The 17,038-nt window shown below is 37.7% G+C and overlaps 4 protein-coding genes across 5 annotated transcripts in view; 2 read left to right on the forward strand and 2 right to left on the reverse strand.

The window, feature by feature from the left end:
- The first annotated feature begins 5,353 nt into the window (after window positions 1-5,353).
- Window positions 5,354-7,657, forward strand: LOC117996871 (deoxynucleotidyltransferase terminal-interacting protein 2). The gene is made up of 4 exons (XM_034985007.2): window positions 5,354-5,560; window positions 5,913-6,274; window positions 6,888-7,052; window positions 7,139-7,657. Exons 1-4 carry the CDS (start codon window positions 5,476-5,478, stop codon window positions 7,382-7,384), a joined length of 858 nt encoding a protein of 285 aa, XP_034840898.1. The 5' UTR covers window positions 5,354-5,475; the 3' UTR covers window positions 7,385-7,657.
- A 422-nt stretch (window positions 7,658-8,079) lies between these two features.
- LOC117996841 (estradiol 17-beta-dehydrogenase 8) lies at window positions 8,080-14,344 on the reverse strand. Its single transcript, XM_034984977.2, has 7 exons — window positions 14,139-14,344; window positions 13,003-13,140; window positions 12,339-12,532; window positions 10,849-10,954; window positions 10,681-10,765; window positions 9,856-9,971; window positions 8,080-9,077 (listed from the first exon to the last, which is right to left on the reverse strand). Exons 1-7 carry the CDS (start codon window positions 14,182-14,184, stop codon window positions 8,992-8,994), a joined length of 771 nt encoding a protein of 256 aa, XP_034840868.1. The 5' UTR covers window positions 14,185-14,344; the 3' UTR covers window positions 8,080-8,991.
- A 372-nt stretch (window positions 14,345-14,716) lies between these two features.
- The window catches only part of LOC117996821 (seminal metalloprotease 1-like), a 29,093-nt gene continuing 26,771 nt past the window's right edge, over window positions 14,717-17,038 (forward strand). The window contains exon 1 of one of the 2 annotated variants that reach the window (XM_069498044.1): window positions 14,717-15,007. The gene's annotated coding sequence lies outside the window, so the exon portion shown is untranslated. Of the gene's footprint in view, window positions 15,008-15,042; window positions 15,104-17,038 lie in introns of those variants that run through there. The other variant, XM_069498045.1, reaches the window with a different exon arrangement.
- On the reverse strand, window positions 15,120-16,682 carry LOC117996927 (mitochondrial cardiolipin hydrolase-like). Its single transcript, XM_034985071.2, has one exon. The coding sequence runs from the start codon at window positions 16,511-16,513 to the stop codon at window positions 15,881-15,883; it is 633 nt and encodes a 210-aa protein (XP_034840962.1). The 5' UTR covers window positions 16,514-16,682; the 3' UTR covers window positions 15,120-15,880.

Here is a 17,038-nt window from a genome sequence, read left to right on the forward strand (position 1 = left end):
GCTTAGGGTCCTTAAACCCAGGCTTTCTGTAAACTATAGAATATCTATATACTTATATCTATATATATATACTTTTCAGTTTGTTTTATAAACGCTAATTTTCACACGTAACAAACACGTTTTTAGGGTCTATCAAGAAACCTACAGGGTACATCCCGTTGACCTAGAATTATGAAATTTGGCAGGTAGGTAGGTCTCATAGCTGACATTAGGGGGGAAATCTGAAAACTGTGTGTGTGGTTACATCACACAAAAAAAATACAATGTGGTCATAAACTAATAATTAGTATTTTAAATTTTCGAAGTAAGATAACTATACCTATCAAGTGCGGTATCATATGAAAGGGCTTCACCTATGTGCATTCTAAAACAGATTTTTATTTATTTTTATTCACCATAGTTTTTGAATTATCGAGCTAAATGTCGAAAAAAATACGACTGTAGTACGGAACCCTCGTTGCGCGAGCCTGACTCGCACTTGGCTGGTTTTTTAATTTATAAACTAGTGTTTGGCTGCAATCACACCTGCTGGCAAGTGATAATACAGCCTGAGATGGAGCGTGCTTGCCTAAAAGATACCTAAAAATATCCAACTCTAATTATATTTTTTTGATCTACTACCCATCCATAAATTCGGTCTTCTATTAACTATGTGTTATTAAGAAAAGTAACCATGGGATTGTGGTTAGTCAGGTACCTTTAATGGTAACCTCCTCTGAAAATGGGCCTAAGTAGTAAAACAAAGTAGGTCTCTTGATTTCCCTCGCGGAACAAACATCTACTTCTACTAGCTTTGTTTAAGAACTTCATTAGAACTTGGGACACTTCCACGGCATTTTCAGAATTTCGTTTGCGGTAAATAACAATCAAGCTTTTGGTAGGTCAGTGTGGAAAAACTTCGCAAAGCTAATGAGCAAATTCCTGAAAAAAATTTAAAAACTATCATCATGATCAACCCATCGCCGGCTCACTACAGAGCACGACCCTCTCAGACTGATAGGGGTTTTGGCCATAGTCTACCACTCTGGCCATGTGCGGATTGGTAGACTTCACACACCTTTGAGAACATTATGGAGAACTCTCAGGCATGCAGGTTTCCTCACGATGTTTTCCTTCAAGTAAAGCAAGTTATATTTAATTAACTAAAACGCACATAACTCTGAAAAGTTAGAGGTGCGTGCCGGGATCGAACCCCCGACCTCCAATTAGAAGGCGGACGTCCTAACCACTAGGCTATCACAGCTTTTAAAAACATTATTAGGTTTGTAATTATACACATATAGATACCTAATTCTAAAGATCTGAAATTCATTATTCAAATTAAAAGCAGCGCCGCAGCGAGAACTTCTGCCTAAAACAAATACAATAATTTTAACAAGATAAATATTGCTTTATTGTCGTGAAGTTTGAAAACGGAGTAAAGTTTTTACTTTCAAGGTCCGATAATATTGTTTTATCATCGGAAAGTTCAAAACTTCACGCAAAGTAAAGCATACAGTAGGTTGAGCTTTTCCGGGGTCTCGAGGGATATCATCGAGCCTCCTTAGTGACCCTTAGCGGAATCAATCTCACCTTCGGACAAAAGGGCAGAGACAAAGGGACCAATTTACTTAGACCCTATTATGTTCGTAATAATTCCAACACCAAGTGTCTTCAAGATTAACTGGGTGAATTTGGATCATCTCATCATCATCAACATGATCAACCCATTGCCGCTTCACTACAGAGCACGGGTCTCCTCTCAGAATGTCAGGGTTTTGGCTATAGTCTAGCACGCTGGCCAAGTGCGGGTTGGCAAACTTCACACGCCTTTGAGAACATTATACAGAACCCTCAGGCATGCAGGTTTCTTCACGATGTTTTCCTTCACTGTTAAAGCAAGTGATATTTAATTACTTAAAACGCACATAACTCATAAAAGTGCGAGCCCGGAATCGAACCCCCGACCTTCGGAATAGGAGGCTCACGTCTTAACAACTAGGCTAACGTATACGCTATTACATCCATTGCTTCGGCAGTTTAAATGGTTATAGTATGTATACCTCTACGCAAGACGTTGAAAATGCGCCTATTAGTTAGACAATTTTTTGAGGGTCTATCTATACTGTTTCAGGCGTAAATTAAACGGGCAGGGTGGAGTAGAGTTGATTCGCCCTAATTTAAAAAAAAACGAGAATTCAAAGAAATCCAATTGCGAGTCTCTTAGTAAACCGTCTATAATGAGGTTGCTGAAGTCATTACAGCTGTAATAGTTATTATTCAAATAAGAGGTAGGCATTTCCGATAAAGTTCTATGTTATGAGAAAGGGGCGGGTGCAAGATTTATGACTTTCCGAATAACCTAGTGCCCATTAATTCAAATTGATTTCGACCCACGTTATTGATGACTGCAATTTATTATTTTACCATTTTCGCAATAGAGTGCTTACACTTACCAGTTACCACATATCTACGATCTAGCTGCCTATTCACAGAGAATTTTACAAAACGTCTGTTTTAAGTACCCACGTGGTAGTTGGTTATCGACACTCGCATCTAGGTATAGATTTTTAAATAAAATAGAGAATACTGGAATTAATTATTCAATAATTAGGTGGACCAATTCAAACTATCTTGGTACGATTAAAGATTGTGTATTAATCACTAACGAAGCTAGGTACGTAGGTATAGCACATGAGTGATAGTCCGCTACAGATCGACATGGCAATCGGAGTATGAGCTTATTAAATATGAGCAACTTATATTCGTCAAAAACGCATTAAAATTAAAAACCAGCCAAGTGTGAGTCAGGTCAGACTCACGTACCGAGGGTTCCGTACTCGGGTATTTTATAACATTTTGCACGATAAACGATAAATCAAAAAGTATGCATAAAAATGAATAAAAATCTGTTTTAGAATGTACCTACAGATAAAGCCATTTCATATGATACCCCTGATATGATATTGAGATATTGAAAATACCAATTATTCAATAGCTCAACGGTTAAGGCGTGGACTGAAATCCGAAAGGTCGGCAGTTCAAACCCCACCCGTTGCACTATTGTCGTGCCTACTCCTAGCACAAGCTTTACGCTTAGTTGAAGGGGAAACGGGATTATTCACGATAAGCATGGCTAATATTTAAAAAAAAAAATTGTTCATGAACATATTTTAATTTATTTTTGTAACCGGTTTTCGGATTTTTCCTTTACTTGTGCTATAAGACCTAACCTACCTGCCAAATTTCATGATTTTAGGACAACGGGAAGGACGACCTATAGGTTTTCTTGACAGACACGACAGACGGACAGACAGACAGACAACGAAGTGATTCCTTTTGAGGTACGGTAAAAAGTTACAAGATAAGACCTCAATCCTCCGTCCTTTCAAAGCAAAGTGTACGGCTGAGTGATCCAAAACTTGAAGAGCACTTCAGGAAGCTCCGTTATAACCGCGCTCCGGAACTCAAGGACCCTCCCTTGAGACCTTGAAACGTGAATGCATATCTTGAAACCTCTATTTTTGTTTTATTACTAGCTTTTGCCCGCGACTTCGTCCGTGGTAGGTACATAGGTAATTTTTAATTTTTTCTATTAAAAAATAATTATATTGTTAATCTACCTACCTATAGATAAATATTATGGATAAAATAGCTTTCTAATAGTTAAAGAGTTACTAAAACCGATTCAGTTGTTTCAGAGTTAATCGATTAGGTACTGCAAAACAAACATACAAATCTTTCCTCTTTATAATAATACGAGTAAGTAAGCGCCGATTTCATCAACGTATAGAGTTATATAAATTGGGCGTAATGACAGCGTTTCTATGTTTGTACTAACTAGCTTAGATGGACAGACAGACAGACAGAAAAGAATTGTTGGAAGACGAACAATCTCGGGCAATCTCGCTGGACAAGACTGTGTTCTGTGGAGCTCCTTAAAGGAGCCCTTCATCCAGCTATGGACCAGTTTATGATAATATAATGTTCTCAGCGTTATGGGTATAATGATAGCGGTTGAGAGTTGAGACGACGCGACGGCGACGACGACGATGAAATATCCTGCAAGATAATAAAAAGACAAGAAGCCAAAGCTGTAAATTTAACGTCACTGTCATTTCATGTGGCTGACATTTATTTCTTCTTTTCTTGTCTATGGCTCTATGTACTGCGGTTTTGTTGTCCGCAATAATTCCGCCAATGTCAATTCAGTGGAGAGAACATCGTTGTAATTTGGTTCTTGAATTCCTTTCATGAGAGACTTTTCTTTCTATCCCACAGACTGCAGTGTATATAAACCCTTGTTAGACATTTATTTGGCATAGATTGTGTCACTGTCAATGACATGACATTTGACAGTCAGTGTTTCCATTTACACGGTAATTACCGTAGATGCACCGTAATTCAGTCCTAATCTACCGTCAAGGTAATATTATGCCATTACCTTGACCGTGTCACCGTAAAGGTTCGTACGCACCTGAGCGGCGCGGCGCGGCGCTTCAGCGAGCTGCACGTCGCGGCACAGAGCGTCAAAATATCATTTCTATCATTTTGTATGGCGCATATCGCACTAGAGCGGCGCTGCACAGCGCTTCACCGCGCGTTGCCGCGCGGCACGGCTGGAGAGAATATTTTGAAGCGCAGCGAAGCGACGCGCAGTGCAGTGACGCTAGTGCGACATACCCAGCGGCGCGGCACGGCGCTTCGCGCTCGTACGCGAACGGGTATAAAAGTGACGCGCAAGTGACGCGAGGTGCCGCGTACTGAAGTTGTAGTGCGGTAGGCACCGTCGAGCGGCCTGAGGTGACGCGTTCTGCAGTCGGACTGAAGCGCCGCGCCGCGCCGCTCAGGTGCGTACGAACCTTAATACAAAAATCACGTTAAAAATTTATAATATACTGCGTAATACGAGTACGAATCTCAGTCACCTTAGCATATTTCGTAATGGCAACATTTCTTTTGCTCTCGGTTTAGGCATCAAATCTTAGCAATCTATTTTCGTCCTTATTCAAGCAATTAGGAAGGAGTGAAATGTAAAATTAATGAGATTTAACAAAATATTAATATGAATAAATCCGTTTATGAAAAAGATATTGCTATGCTAGGAGAGTCGGATTCAGAATAATATTAATAATTGATTAAAAAGCAAATTCGTGACTTTTTCTTTTAAAAATGACACGGTAATTTACACGGTATTGTTTTAGCTAATCCACCGTAATTTAATCTAGAAACACCGTAATTTTAACCCTTCAACACCAATGACCTAGGAAATATAGTTATTGTTTACTCATTGTTCAACACGGTAATTCTCGATTTACATATGGAAACACTGTTGCATAGATTAATATGCACTGTTGACAGTTGACAACACCGCTGATCGCACGCTGTGTGCACGTGTATGAGTGAATGGTTTGTTTACAAAGTATTTTTTAAATAATTCTTTGAAAATTATGAGTATGTACATTATTCAAATAAAAAAACAATAACTGCTGCAGCATGGATTTCATAGTAGACACGGTTGGAGACGATGATCTCCAGACGAAGACGGAGTTGCTCGAAAAAGATGACAAACTCTTTATAGGTTAGTTGAGTGTTACAGTTTTGGCTGATTTGAAATAGCCGTGTTACTCTTTGCGTTATTTTAATACAAGAGTGATAAACCCTAAACGCTCCTCTAGTTAAATTTGTTATTTGTGCTGAAAGTAGTTAAATATGAGGTTTTTGAGATTACGCATCCGTACAACTTACTCTGTACATAATACTAATGTGAAAGTGTGTCTGTCTGTTCTTTCATGGTTCAATTAAATCATTAAACTGATCTTGATAAAATTTGGCAGAGGTAGGATACTTTTGATCCTAAAATTTCAAAGAGTCCCTGCGCAGTTTAAAAAAAACAATTTTATCAATTCTATAAAAAAACTTTTATTTTACAGATATAGAAAAGAAAACAGAATCAATATTAGACTTATTTGAAAAGAAAAAACAAGAATTGGATACCAAGGAGGCTGCTGAAGAGGAAGTACAGAATAAACTAAAAGGTTTAAAAATAGACAACCTCTTTGATGAGTTCTTTGATGAAATGGGTTGGACGGGGCCTGTCATCAAGAGAGAAAAGAAAAGAAGGTTGTTTCATTTTGATCAATTGGATTTAGAAACTGGCAAGTTAAAGTCTAATCTTGGTTCGGTTGATGTGGACAAGGAAATGCTGAAGTCTGTACTGAAACCTGGCATTGAACAAGCGCATAGACTACCTAAGTATAATGTTAGCGAGAAGAAATTAAAAGCTTTGCGTAAGGTGAGGCCATTGTAATTCTTCTTATTCTTTAGAGCTATGCAGGGTTATTCAAAACAGGGTTCTTGGATACAGGGTATCCAAGAACCCTGTTTTGAATTCCGTGGGAACTCTTTGATTTTCCGGGATAAAAAGTAGCCGATGTCACTCTCCAGGTCTTAAACTATACTCATGCAAAAATCACGGCGATCCATTGTGATTGAAAGACAAACCAACAAATAAACAAACACTTTCACATCAGTACCCTTATTATAAATGCGAAAATGTGTTTGTTTGTTGGTTTTTCCTTCAATCACGTCGCAACGGAGCAACAGATCGACATGATTTTTTGCATGGGTATAGTTTAAGACCTGGAGAGTGACATCGGCTACTTTTTATCCCGGAAAATCAAAGAGTTCCCACAAAATTTTTGCAACCTAAATCCACGCGTACGAAGTCGCGGGCATCAGCTAGTTAATAATAATTACCTCATTGAAAATATTACTAGTCAACTAAAAGAACGAATAGACTTCTTTCTTCAGAAAAAAGTTTTTATATTCAAATACTACTATAAATATTTTTTTATTTATTTTATAGTACTAATAAATATTTTTCTTTGTATTCTTATTTCTTACAGAGAGAAAGAGAGAAAACCAAAGGACCCCAATGGTTCAACATGCCAGTACCAGAAATGACTGAGGAACTTAAAAATGACCTACAGGTCCTTAAAATGAGATCCGCATTGGATCCCAAACACTTCTACAAGAAGAATGATATGGAGGTTCTGCCTAAGTACTTCCAGGTAAGAATACTTCAGATTTTATTTGTATTTAGGTGAATGTATAATAAATATAACAAAAGTGAAACAGTAATAATCGAATTTTACAGGTGGGCAAAATAATGGACTCTCCCTTGGATCACGTAAATGAAAGACTAACAAGAAAAGATAGGAAACGAACAATGGTAGATGAGCTGCTAGCTGATGCAGAGTTCCAGAAGTACAATAAGAAGAAATATAAGGAAATTATCGATGACAAGAGGAGGACAGAGTACAAGACCTTCATGAAGGATAAGAGACAGAGGAATAAAGCCGCTTTAAATAGTAATAAGGTGAAAGCTAAGAAGGCGAAATAAATAATTATTAAAAATATATTTTGGTTTGAGTTAGGGGTCTCTGTCTGTGTTAATCAGTTAGTTTGGGAGTGCGATGAGATCTGGTGGGAGTCCGTGCCCGTCAGGTGGCCATATATGGTATGGGGTCAGTCCTTTTATGTATAGGAGGGTGGATGTGTCCGCTCTGGACAACATACTTTTGGCTTGACGCACAATGAAGTCCTCCAGAGGTTCCACCAGGTTTCTTTGGATGGTGCTGTTCCTGATGAACCACGGAGCTCCCGTGAGTCGCCGCAGGGTGACAGCTTCTTGCGTGCAATCACACATAAATAACTTAACACCTGAGATTGCATGTAATGGGTGAATTTGCCATCAAATAAAAAACCTTTCCAACAACTAAATTCATATCCATTATCCATACTAATGCATGCTAATTGTAAATGCGAAGTAACATTTGATGCTTAAATAAGCTGATTGCCAATTTCATGTTTGATAGAAAGATAGCTTGCATCCCGGAGAGAAGCATAGGCATAGGTTTGTCCCAAATAATGAAAAAGTTCCCATTTTCAAAAACCTAAATCTACAATGGGCGAAGTCGCTGGTCTAGTAAAATGTATATCATATCAATGTTGCAGAGAAAAGTAGAGAGAGAGAAAATCCTTGATTGTAATCAATATTAGATTATTTACCTACTTAGAAAAGAAAATAAAAATAAATATCAACCAGAATCAGTATTTATTATAAAATATATCAAAAACTATATAAAGATTAGACTCGGTATGGCGTACATGGTAAATATCTATTTTAAAAACTACCTATCACAGATAGAGAATAAATATTATGTCCATTTAATTAATTAAGCAATTTTTCTGATATAGTCTTATTATGTTCAAAAAATATTAATTTTCCCGATTATGATTTTTACCCATTACCTACTCTTACATTTAAACATTAATAAAACAATATTTTTTAGCTTATTTAACGACATATTTTAATGTAGATAACGGGTACAGTACGCGGCCGAAAGTAATGTACACCGGCCTTTAGAATGACACTTCGGCTTTGTAGAGCGTTGTCTCTGTCACTCATACCTATATGACTATATGACAGGGACAACGCTTAACAAATCTGCTATCTCCTTCTAAATGTCGATGTACATTACTTTCTGCCGCGTACTGTACATACCACGATTAATTTGATGTTTTTATTTGAAACATCAACAAATCATCATCATCATCATAATCAACCCATCACCGGCTCACTACAGAGAGCGGGTCTCCTCTCAGAGTGAGAAGGGTTTTGGCCATAGCCACGCTGGCCATGTGCGGATTGGTAGACTTCACACACCTTTGAGAACATTATGGAGAACTCTCAGGGATGCAGGTTTCCTCACGATGTTTTCCTTCACCGTTAAAGCAAGATATTTAATTAATTAAAACGCACATAACTCCGAAAAGTTAGAGGCGGACGTCCTAACCACTAGGCTATCACAGCTTCAACAAATAAAAACATCAAATTAATAGAGGTATGTCCCCGTTATCTACATTAAAATAATATAACAATAATTGTTACAAAACAACAAATATAAAGTATAAATAAATAATTAATTCGTAAATCAATAACTATCGTCAAAATCCACCGGTTACATCGATGGACGCGCCGTTTATGAAAGAACTTTTATCTGAACTCAAAAACGTTATCACCTCAGCTATCTCTGAAACAACAAAAATATTTACTTAATTTTTTTATTTTATTTTATGTTACATGAAATAACTGAAAAAATTGGTCAAGTGCGAGTCGGGATTCGCACATAAAGGGTTCCGTACAGTCGTACAAGAAATAACACTTTCAGTTTTTTTAATTTTCATGGTGGTCATTCAAAAAAAAATGTTATTTGTTGTTATAGCGATGCGGCAATAGTTCAGACTTCAAATGTTCACGGAATGTGTTAAATACACATACCGTGAACTTCAACTCTCTTCCAGTTGCGGTTAACGAGATACAGCTCGCTGACAGACAGACGGACGGACGAACAGCGGCGGCACAATAATAGGGGTCCATTGACACCACGTTATCACCCTTTGGGTACGGACCCCTTAAAACAGGCAACTAAATCTTTGGGTTTGACTTGTTATGTTTATTACCAAGTTAGCTCCGAATTATCTTAGTCGGTTACAGCACCTTTGATGGTTGCAAAACATTTCAAGTTTTGGGATCTCCAAGTGATTTTTTTTTAATAAAAATATTTCTATTCTATTATATTGAAGGTATTAATTAAATATGATACAAATCAATACAATTAACGAAATTACTATATATATCACCTAATCCATCATAACGAGTCCAGAATGCTGGCTGCGTTACCTCGTTAATGGCCAGACTAATATGCTGACCGAGGTTACTGCCAGCATTTTAGTTTGCGCTAAAAAATCAACTTTAGTGAATAGTGCCACTTTTTTCGTAAAATAAAAATAATTTTTTCGAACACTTACCTATGGGATCTCCGAGTCTGCCTAAAGGTACAAGTTTTAGCATGTGCTCTTTCACTTTCTCAGGCACAGTCTTGATGATTGGAGTGTCTATAAAACCTGGCAATATTGCATTTACCCTGAAATACAATCGAAAATTAAGTGTAAGTACTTAGTCTGCGGCCCCGGTGGGTGCGCCCCGCGGTGCGGCCAGCGTGTTAGAATCGGAAGGAAGACGCGGACTGGTTCTAATCGAGAGCGGGTGCCGTTCGGCACCCGCTCTCGATTAGAACCATCATAGATTAGTATGGCATCGCGCCCGCTGGCCGCCCCGCAGGACGCACCCACTCCAACCTCGACCGAAGACTAAGGTTGAAGTGTTTTTATTTGTTGCATGCCTGATTTTATATACTATAGTAATTGGGTATTTGACTCCAATTTTTTTATTACTTTATTATAAACTAGAATAAAACTAATGACGTAAAGTGTAAACTGAAAAAACTAATTAAATCGATCAAATAACAAAAAAGTTATATTAGCATTTAAATATTTCTGATTAGACAGAGATAGTGATACAGTAGTTTGACGTCACACCTACTAATGCCATAGTAACTTCGTGCGGTTTTATACAAATTTTCGTTTTGCGAGAAAGGGGTAGAAGACCCTCCCACTCCAAAATTAAAATGCTTGTAACTTTGTAAATCTTTGTTGGATTTTAATATTTTTGCAATTGACGTTATTATTTTTATCCTAGTTTATAATAAAGTAATAATATTTATCAAATTCAAAAGTAGGCAAATACCCAATTTAATATAACTTGAGATTGAATTATTATTAAAAATTAATTACCTTATATTAAACTTCCCTAGTTCTTTAGCTGCAGATTGTGTCATTGCCACCACACCAGCTTTACTGGCTGAATAATTAGTTTGCCCTAGAAATAAAACAAAAATAACGTTGGTTTTACCACATTATGATAATCGGATCGGAACCTTTGAAAAAATAAACTGTTCTTACCTATATTTCCATATTTCCCCACTATACTCGATATGTTTATGATGGACCCTTGAATAGACGACTCTGTCATTGCTTTGGCAAATGTCTGCATTATAAGAAAAGTACCCTGAAAAAATAAAAAAATCATTATTTAATATCTAGATCATAGATAGAGAATTTTTTTTTTTACCTACACTTCAAGGAAATTACTAAATAATTTTAAATACATATCAAAAATTGCGTAACCGGCAGGAATCGAACCTGCATCTTCTGGGTTCGCGCCCGATGCCTTGACCACTCGGCCACAGTCTCGCTTACTGCCAGTGACGAAATTGGTGATATGTATGTTAACTCAGTACTGAAGCGACTGTTTAATGCCATCTAGTTACATAAAATTACATAGATAATTTTATTTCTCCCGTAAACTTAGGCAGCGTATTGAAATGTAACAATACAAAATTCTTACTTACATAGTAGCAATACATTATGAGCGATGCCAGAACATCAGCGCAAAGTTGCTTGTCTCTCGCTATTCTACAGGATATACAGGGTTTAACCAGAATGCTGGTACTGATATACCTCAAAAAAAAGAAAAAAATCCTATAATTTTGTAATAGTTTACGATAAAACATAAGTTTACGATAAGTTTCCAAATAAAACATCTGACTGACGCCAGAGGTCAACGAACGTTGCGAAAGTAGTACACTCGGAGTCAATGCCGCGTCGTAGGCGGGGCATCGACCCGAGTTTTGCACGCTATACATTGCGGATTTTGAAAATACTAAATCACTAAAACTACAAAATGAGGCAAATAGTTATTGGTATTGGATTGTGTTTAGGTAGTTTTTGCTAGCGTTCTGGTTACACCCTGTATTTCGGAGTGTGCTGTTAGTAACTATTTGTTCTAGTTCCTCCTTCGCCATTTTACTATCGGACCGCGAAGCATCGTAAATGTATGTGCCACTGTAGTCGAAATTCCACGGACTCTGACGAAGCGATTCCCTTCCTCGTTTCTAGATTAGAAATTCTAATACACCCCGCTAGAATATGGGACGCCCGTCCAGCTTCCGTTTTCCTCGCCATCAGTGCCCTTATTATAAATGCGAAAGTGTGTTTGTTTGTTGGTTTGTCCTTCAATCACGTCGCAACGGATTGACGTGATTTTTGCATGGGTATAGATACCTGGAGTGTGACATAGGCTACTTTTTATCCCGGAAAATCAAAGAGTTTCCACGGGATTTTTAAAAAACCTAATTCCACGCGGGCGAATTTTGGGACCTTTAAAAGAAGAGTGAATAGGCACCTTCTAGACAGGCACGCTTCTTCTTAGGCTGCATTATCACCTATAGTACGCGACAGGTTCAGATGGCAATCGGGCTGGGGACGCCCCGCCCACCCGCACAGCGCCCGCGCTAACCCGGTGCGGGAGTGTGTAAGTGCAGCCAGGCGAATGCCTATTTATTGCCCAGTTTGAAAAAAAATTGGTTGTAAAATGCTTATATAATCTTCACCTTAAGATTAACATTCATCACACTGTCATAGTCTTCCTGTGACAGTTTAAGGAGCCAGTTGTCCCTCGTGACACCAGCGGAGTTGACGACTATTTTCGGTGGCACCTTGTACTCAGCTAATATGACTTGTAGGAGGTTTTGGACTGATTTAGGTTCAGATACATCTACTTCCATTGCACTGTGCTCACTAGCATCTACAAACATAAAGTAGGTATGAGCCTCAATAGCTCAATGGTTAAAGGAGTGGGCTGAAATCCGAAACGTCGCTGGTTCAAACCCCACCCGTTGCACTATTGCCCTACCTATTCCTAGCACAAGCTTGTTGGAGGGGAAAGAGGAATATTAGTTGTGATAAACATGGCTAATATTCTTTAAAAAAAACAATATTGATTTTTTTTATAATAGGGGTATTGAATAAGTAAGTAGGTACTATGGATGGGCGATAGACAGCTGTTAAGTATTTTGTTTTCATCTTTTTAACAAAACATTTTTATAAAATTAAGACGATAGATTTGCAAGTCACACTATAGATAAGATTACAAATAGCTAGATGATGCCAGCACCTTGGATTTTCTTGACTAGTTGTGACTTTGAAGTGTTAATGAGATTCTACTGTATTAATTTATTGTGTTGATGAGCTTGAATAGTAAATACTACTACATACCACTGTAACCAGAAGCTAAAGCTATATGCTTTTTTATAGTTTCCAGTGCTGCATCATAGTTCTTATCAGCCGCTATGACAGTGGCGCCCTCTCTTGACAGAACCTGGCATGCTGCTCTACCAATACCTGACCCTGCACCTGTAATAGACATATCTAAATATATAAAAGAAAAAGGTTACTGACTTACTGATTGACTGACTGATCTATCAACGCACAGCTCAAACTACTGGACAGATAGGGCTGAAATTTGGCATGCAGATAGCTATTATGATGTAGGCATCTGCTAAGAAAGTTAGAGGTGCATGTCCTAACCACTAGGCTATCACAGCTCATTACATAGATTAAAACATATAACATGACAAATGAGGTATGTAGATGTAGTTAGCACCAAATAGTTACTTAGTAGATTTTTTCATTGTCTTAAGTACTACTTGATAAATGTTCAAATGGTAATTTCTGTGATCAGCTGTTTGCAGGGCTTTTACATTGAAGCTTTAAACAAATCCTTTAAGTCCTCATATCTCCCATGCGTATAACGCTATGAGGCTCATTATTCTTTGGTAAGTACATCTACAAATTGTATTTGCTCTAACATCAGCTTGTCAGGATGTACAGTATGCGGCAGAAAGTAATGGACATCAGTCATTAGAATGAGATTTTGGCTTTGTAGAGAGTTGTCTCTGTCACTCATACCCATTGTTTGTTGGTCTCAACGACAGACACAACGCTCTACAAATCTGCCATCTCCTTCTAATAGTCGAATACTTTCTGCCGCGTACTGTATAGTAATCTAACCCCTTGTAGATTGGTTGAAGAGTAACAATCAGGCAGGCTAATAATTTAAAAAAAAATCTAGATATTTATAAGTACCTATTCAGACAAAGGATTGAAAACTATGTGATCCACTGATCGATTTCTACGGTGGTGTAACGTCTTTGCCGGTAGAATAATAATTAGTCGCGGCCGAAACCTCCTACCAACCAGCAAAACAGCTAGTTACTAGACCTAAGTTATTTTAAATACACAATCAACTCAAGCGGTAATAGATCACGGGATATCTAATTCAAAAGTTTATTTCTTTAGGTAACTTTTTTATAGGAATTTCAATAGTTATTATAATTTATTTTGTAACTTACCTGTAACAAGTGCGAGTCTTCCAGCTACCAAACCTTTCGATGCCATTTCTTTAATTTTACTATATTTTGCTATAAATTATATAAGAGTAAATAGTTTCCTTATCACTAATAATAACCTTTAATCCCTTCAAATGCAACGTTCATTGCCTTGTTATTTTACCGTAAAATATCACCACAGAGTACTTTGTAATATCACGAACTAGGGTCTACCTAAGAAGACCTAAGGAAATATGAATTATTAATAAAAAACCATAAAAACATCAGGTTTTCATTTTGTAAATTGATACTTATTGGATTAAACATAAAGTCCTTTTTAGTTCTACAAGATACGGATACAGAATGGTTGTTTTTAAAAGACAGCGAAGTGACAGCCTTGGTATTTTTGACGTTAACGTCTAGTCGTGACATTAATGTAGCGTTCAGGAATTCCAGAAATTAAAAACTTCATGAGCTTATAGATATTTCAATCCACGAAGACGCGCCCCACTTTTAAGGTTCGTACGCACCTGAGCGGCGCAGCGCGGCGCTTCAGCGAGCTGCACGTCGCGGCACAGAGCGTCAAAATATCATTTCTATCATTTTGTATGGCGCATATCGCACTAGAGCGGCGCTGCACAGCGCTTCACCGCGCGGCACGGCTGGAGAGAATATTTTGAAGCGCAGCGAAGCGACGCGCAGTGCAGTGACGCTAGTGCGACATACCCAGCGGCGCGGCACGGCGCTTCGCGCTCGTACGCGAACGGGTATAAAAGTGACGCGCAAGTGACGCGAGGTGCCGCGTACTGAAGTTGTAGTGCGGTAGGCACCGTCGAGCGGCCTGAGGTGACGCGTTCTGCAGTCGGACTGAAGCGCCGCGCCGCGCCGCTCAGGTGCGTACGAACCTTTATCGCGAGGGGATTTTACAGGAATTTACAGAGTAAGATCTGTTATGTACCAGGGTCTAGGAAGGTGATCAAAGGTACTCAGTAGGTCACACCAGATTCTTAATAATATTGAATACAACAAATATCAAATATTTATTGAAACATTTTATTTTACTTACTTAATGTGTTACAATTTACAAAGTACAAACTATAAAACTACAGGTACCATTATGAATTATTTACAGGTCTTTCTGATCAATATGCATTGCTAATTCAATAATGACAATACCCATAATCATATTATTTGATAATATAATATGTACAATGTACATTGTACATATTATATTATCAAATAATTAACATTGTATGTGTAACACATCATACTTACAGCTACAACTAGTCGGAAATATTTGCACACCTTTGCTGGAATGCGTTTCCCCGGAGCTCACCCTTTTTCACCTATCCAGTACCAGCACCAATGCAAGAGCGTTGCATGACATCACTAAGCCAGGTTTTCAGATATTTCCGACAGGTTGCACAAATGTACTATTAATTTACATTAGCATGTCTGTGATGGCAGTTTTCACTTCAAAACAGCTGGGTATTTTTAAAAGTCATTACCTACCACAATTGTATTAGCCTATTTAAGAGTGTTCCACCAAACACTCAACAGTCTTCTGCCATCTTTATCTAGCTGCTTTTTGCCACAAGCCATGACATGCTATTCATATAAATTCTATTCTCAGTCTGCCAATCCGTGCTTAGCAGATTATGGGTAAACCATTGTTAGCGCTTACACTTAGTTGTAGCAAGCCAGCAATGGATTGATGGATTGATGAGATGACTAAAAATAAAGGTTATGATTTGATTAAGTACCTACTATGACATATCAACAATTGGTTTAAATTGTAGCCACATTCTTTCAAATTCAATTTTATATTGTTCAACAAATTGTCTCTGTGAGGTCACCCCGACATCCTCCCAATTACCGCTTAAAGCTTGATTTGTCCAGTTCAGTGATCCCAATATGACAACAGGGGTATACCTCACATCTTCAGTACGAGTGTCAATTAAACAAAACTTGTGATGCATAAAATTCGTTGACTTCATCCAACGCACTGGTATTTTGTGTTTTGCCAAACGTCCCATTGCTGAACCACTAGAAAATGCCATGTCTGCATCAAGTATTACACGAATTTGGATACCACGAATGTGTAGCTTCAGAATTGCGTTTATTAAGTCAACATTCGTCATGACGTACATACAAATATCTATACTTTGCCGTGGAGAGTGCAAGTAGTAAAGTAAGCGATCCATACTCTCTGATATCATGCAACGTGAAAATTTACTCCTCTTCAACTCTGCTGCATCGCAGTCATTGGACGAGAACATAATTACCTCGTGTATTTCACGTCTCTGATTCTTTTTTCGAAAGATTTTATAAGCAATGTGAGAAGCAAACACTCCTGAGAGAAATGCGATCACAACTTTGCTTAAATTCTTGGAAAACATTATTTTTATTATTTGTTATCTATTGGAGCACAAATAAAAGGTTGATTGCACTTAATTATTTTTAAAACTTAGTAATTTTGCCACAAATTCAAATAGTTTTTTCGGCGCGGAAGCGGAACAAAATCTTCAAAGTATTTAACACAGACAAAATACTTAAACTTAATCTATACACAGACCAATAACATAATATAGGATTTAACTGTCAGTATCAAATTTGACAATCACTATGACATATAGGTACAAGTTCAAAAACTATGATCAAACAAATGAAATCAAGAAAAATATGTCATATTATGCCGTGGTCACGGGTAACTTTATAAATTTAAGTCGACGGTTCAATAGAAATAATAGCATATAAAGTATAAAGGTTCCTTATAAGTATATTACAGAACCCTAATACATCCAACGATCTTTATGGGGTACCTTCCAAGTACTACTAGCGAAAAAGATTAAAATAATTTAAGGATTCAATTTTTTTTGAACTTCTATGTCGGTAGGCATCCATGGGATTCCAACATCAATGGT

Source organism: Maniola hyperantus, chromosome 4, assembly GCF_902806685.2.
Source record: "Maniola hyperantus chromosome 4, iAphHyp1.2, whole genome shotgun sequence".
NCBI classification, from domain to species: domain Eukaryota; kingdom Metazoa; phylum Arthropoda; class Insecta; order Lepidoptera; family Nymphalidae; genus Maniola; species Maniola hyperantus.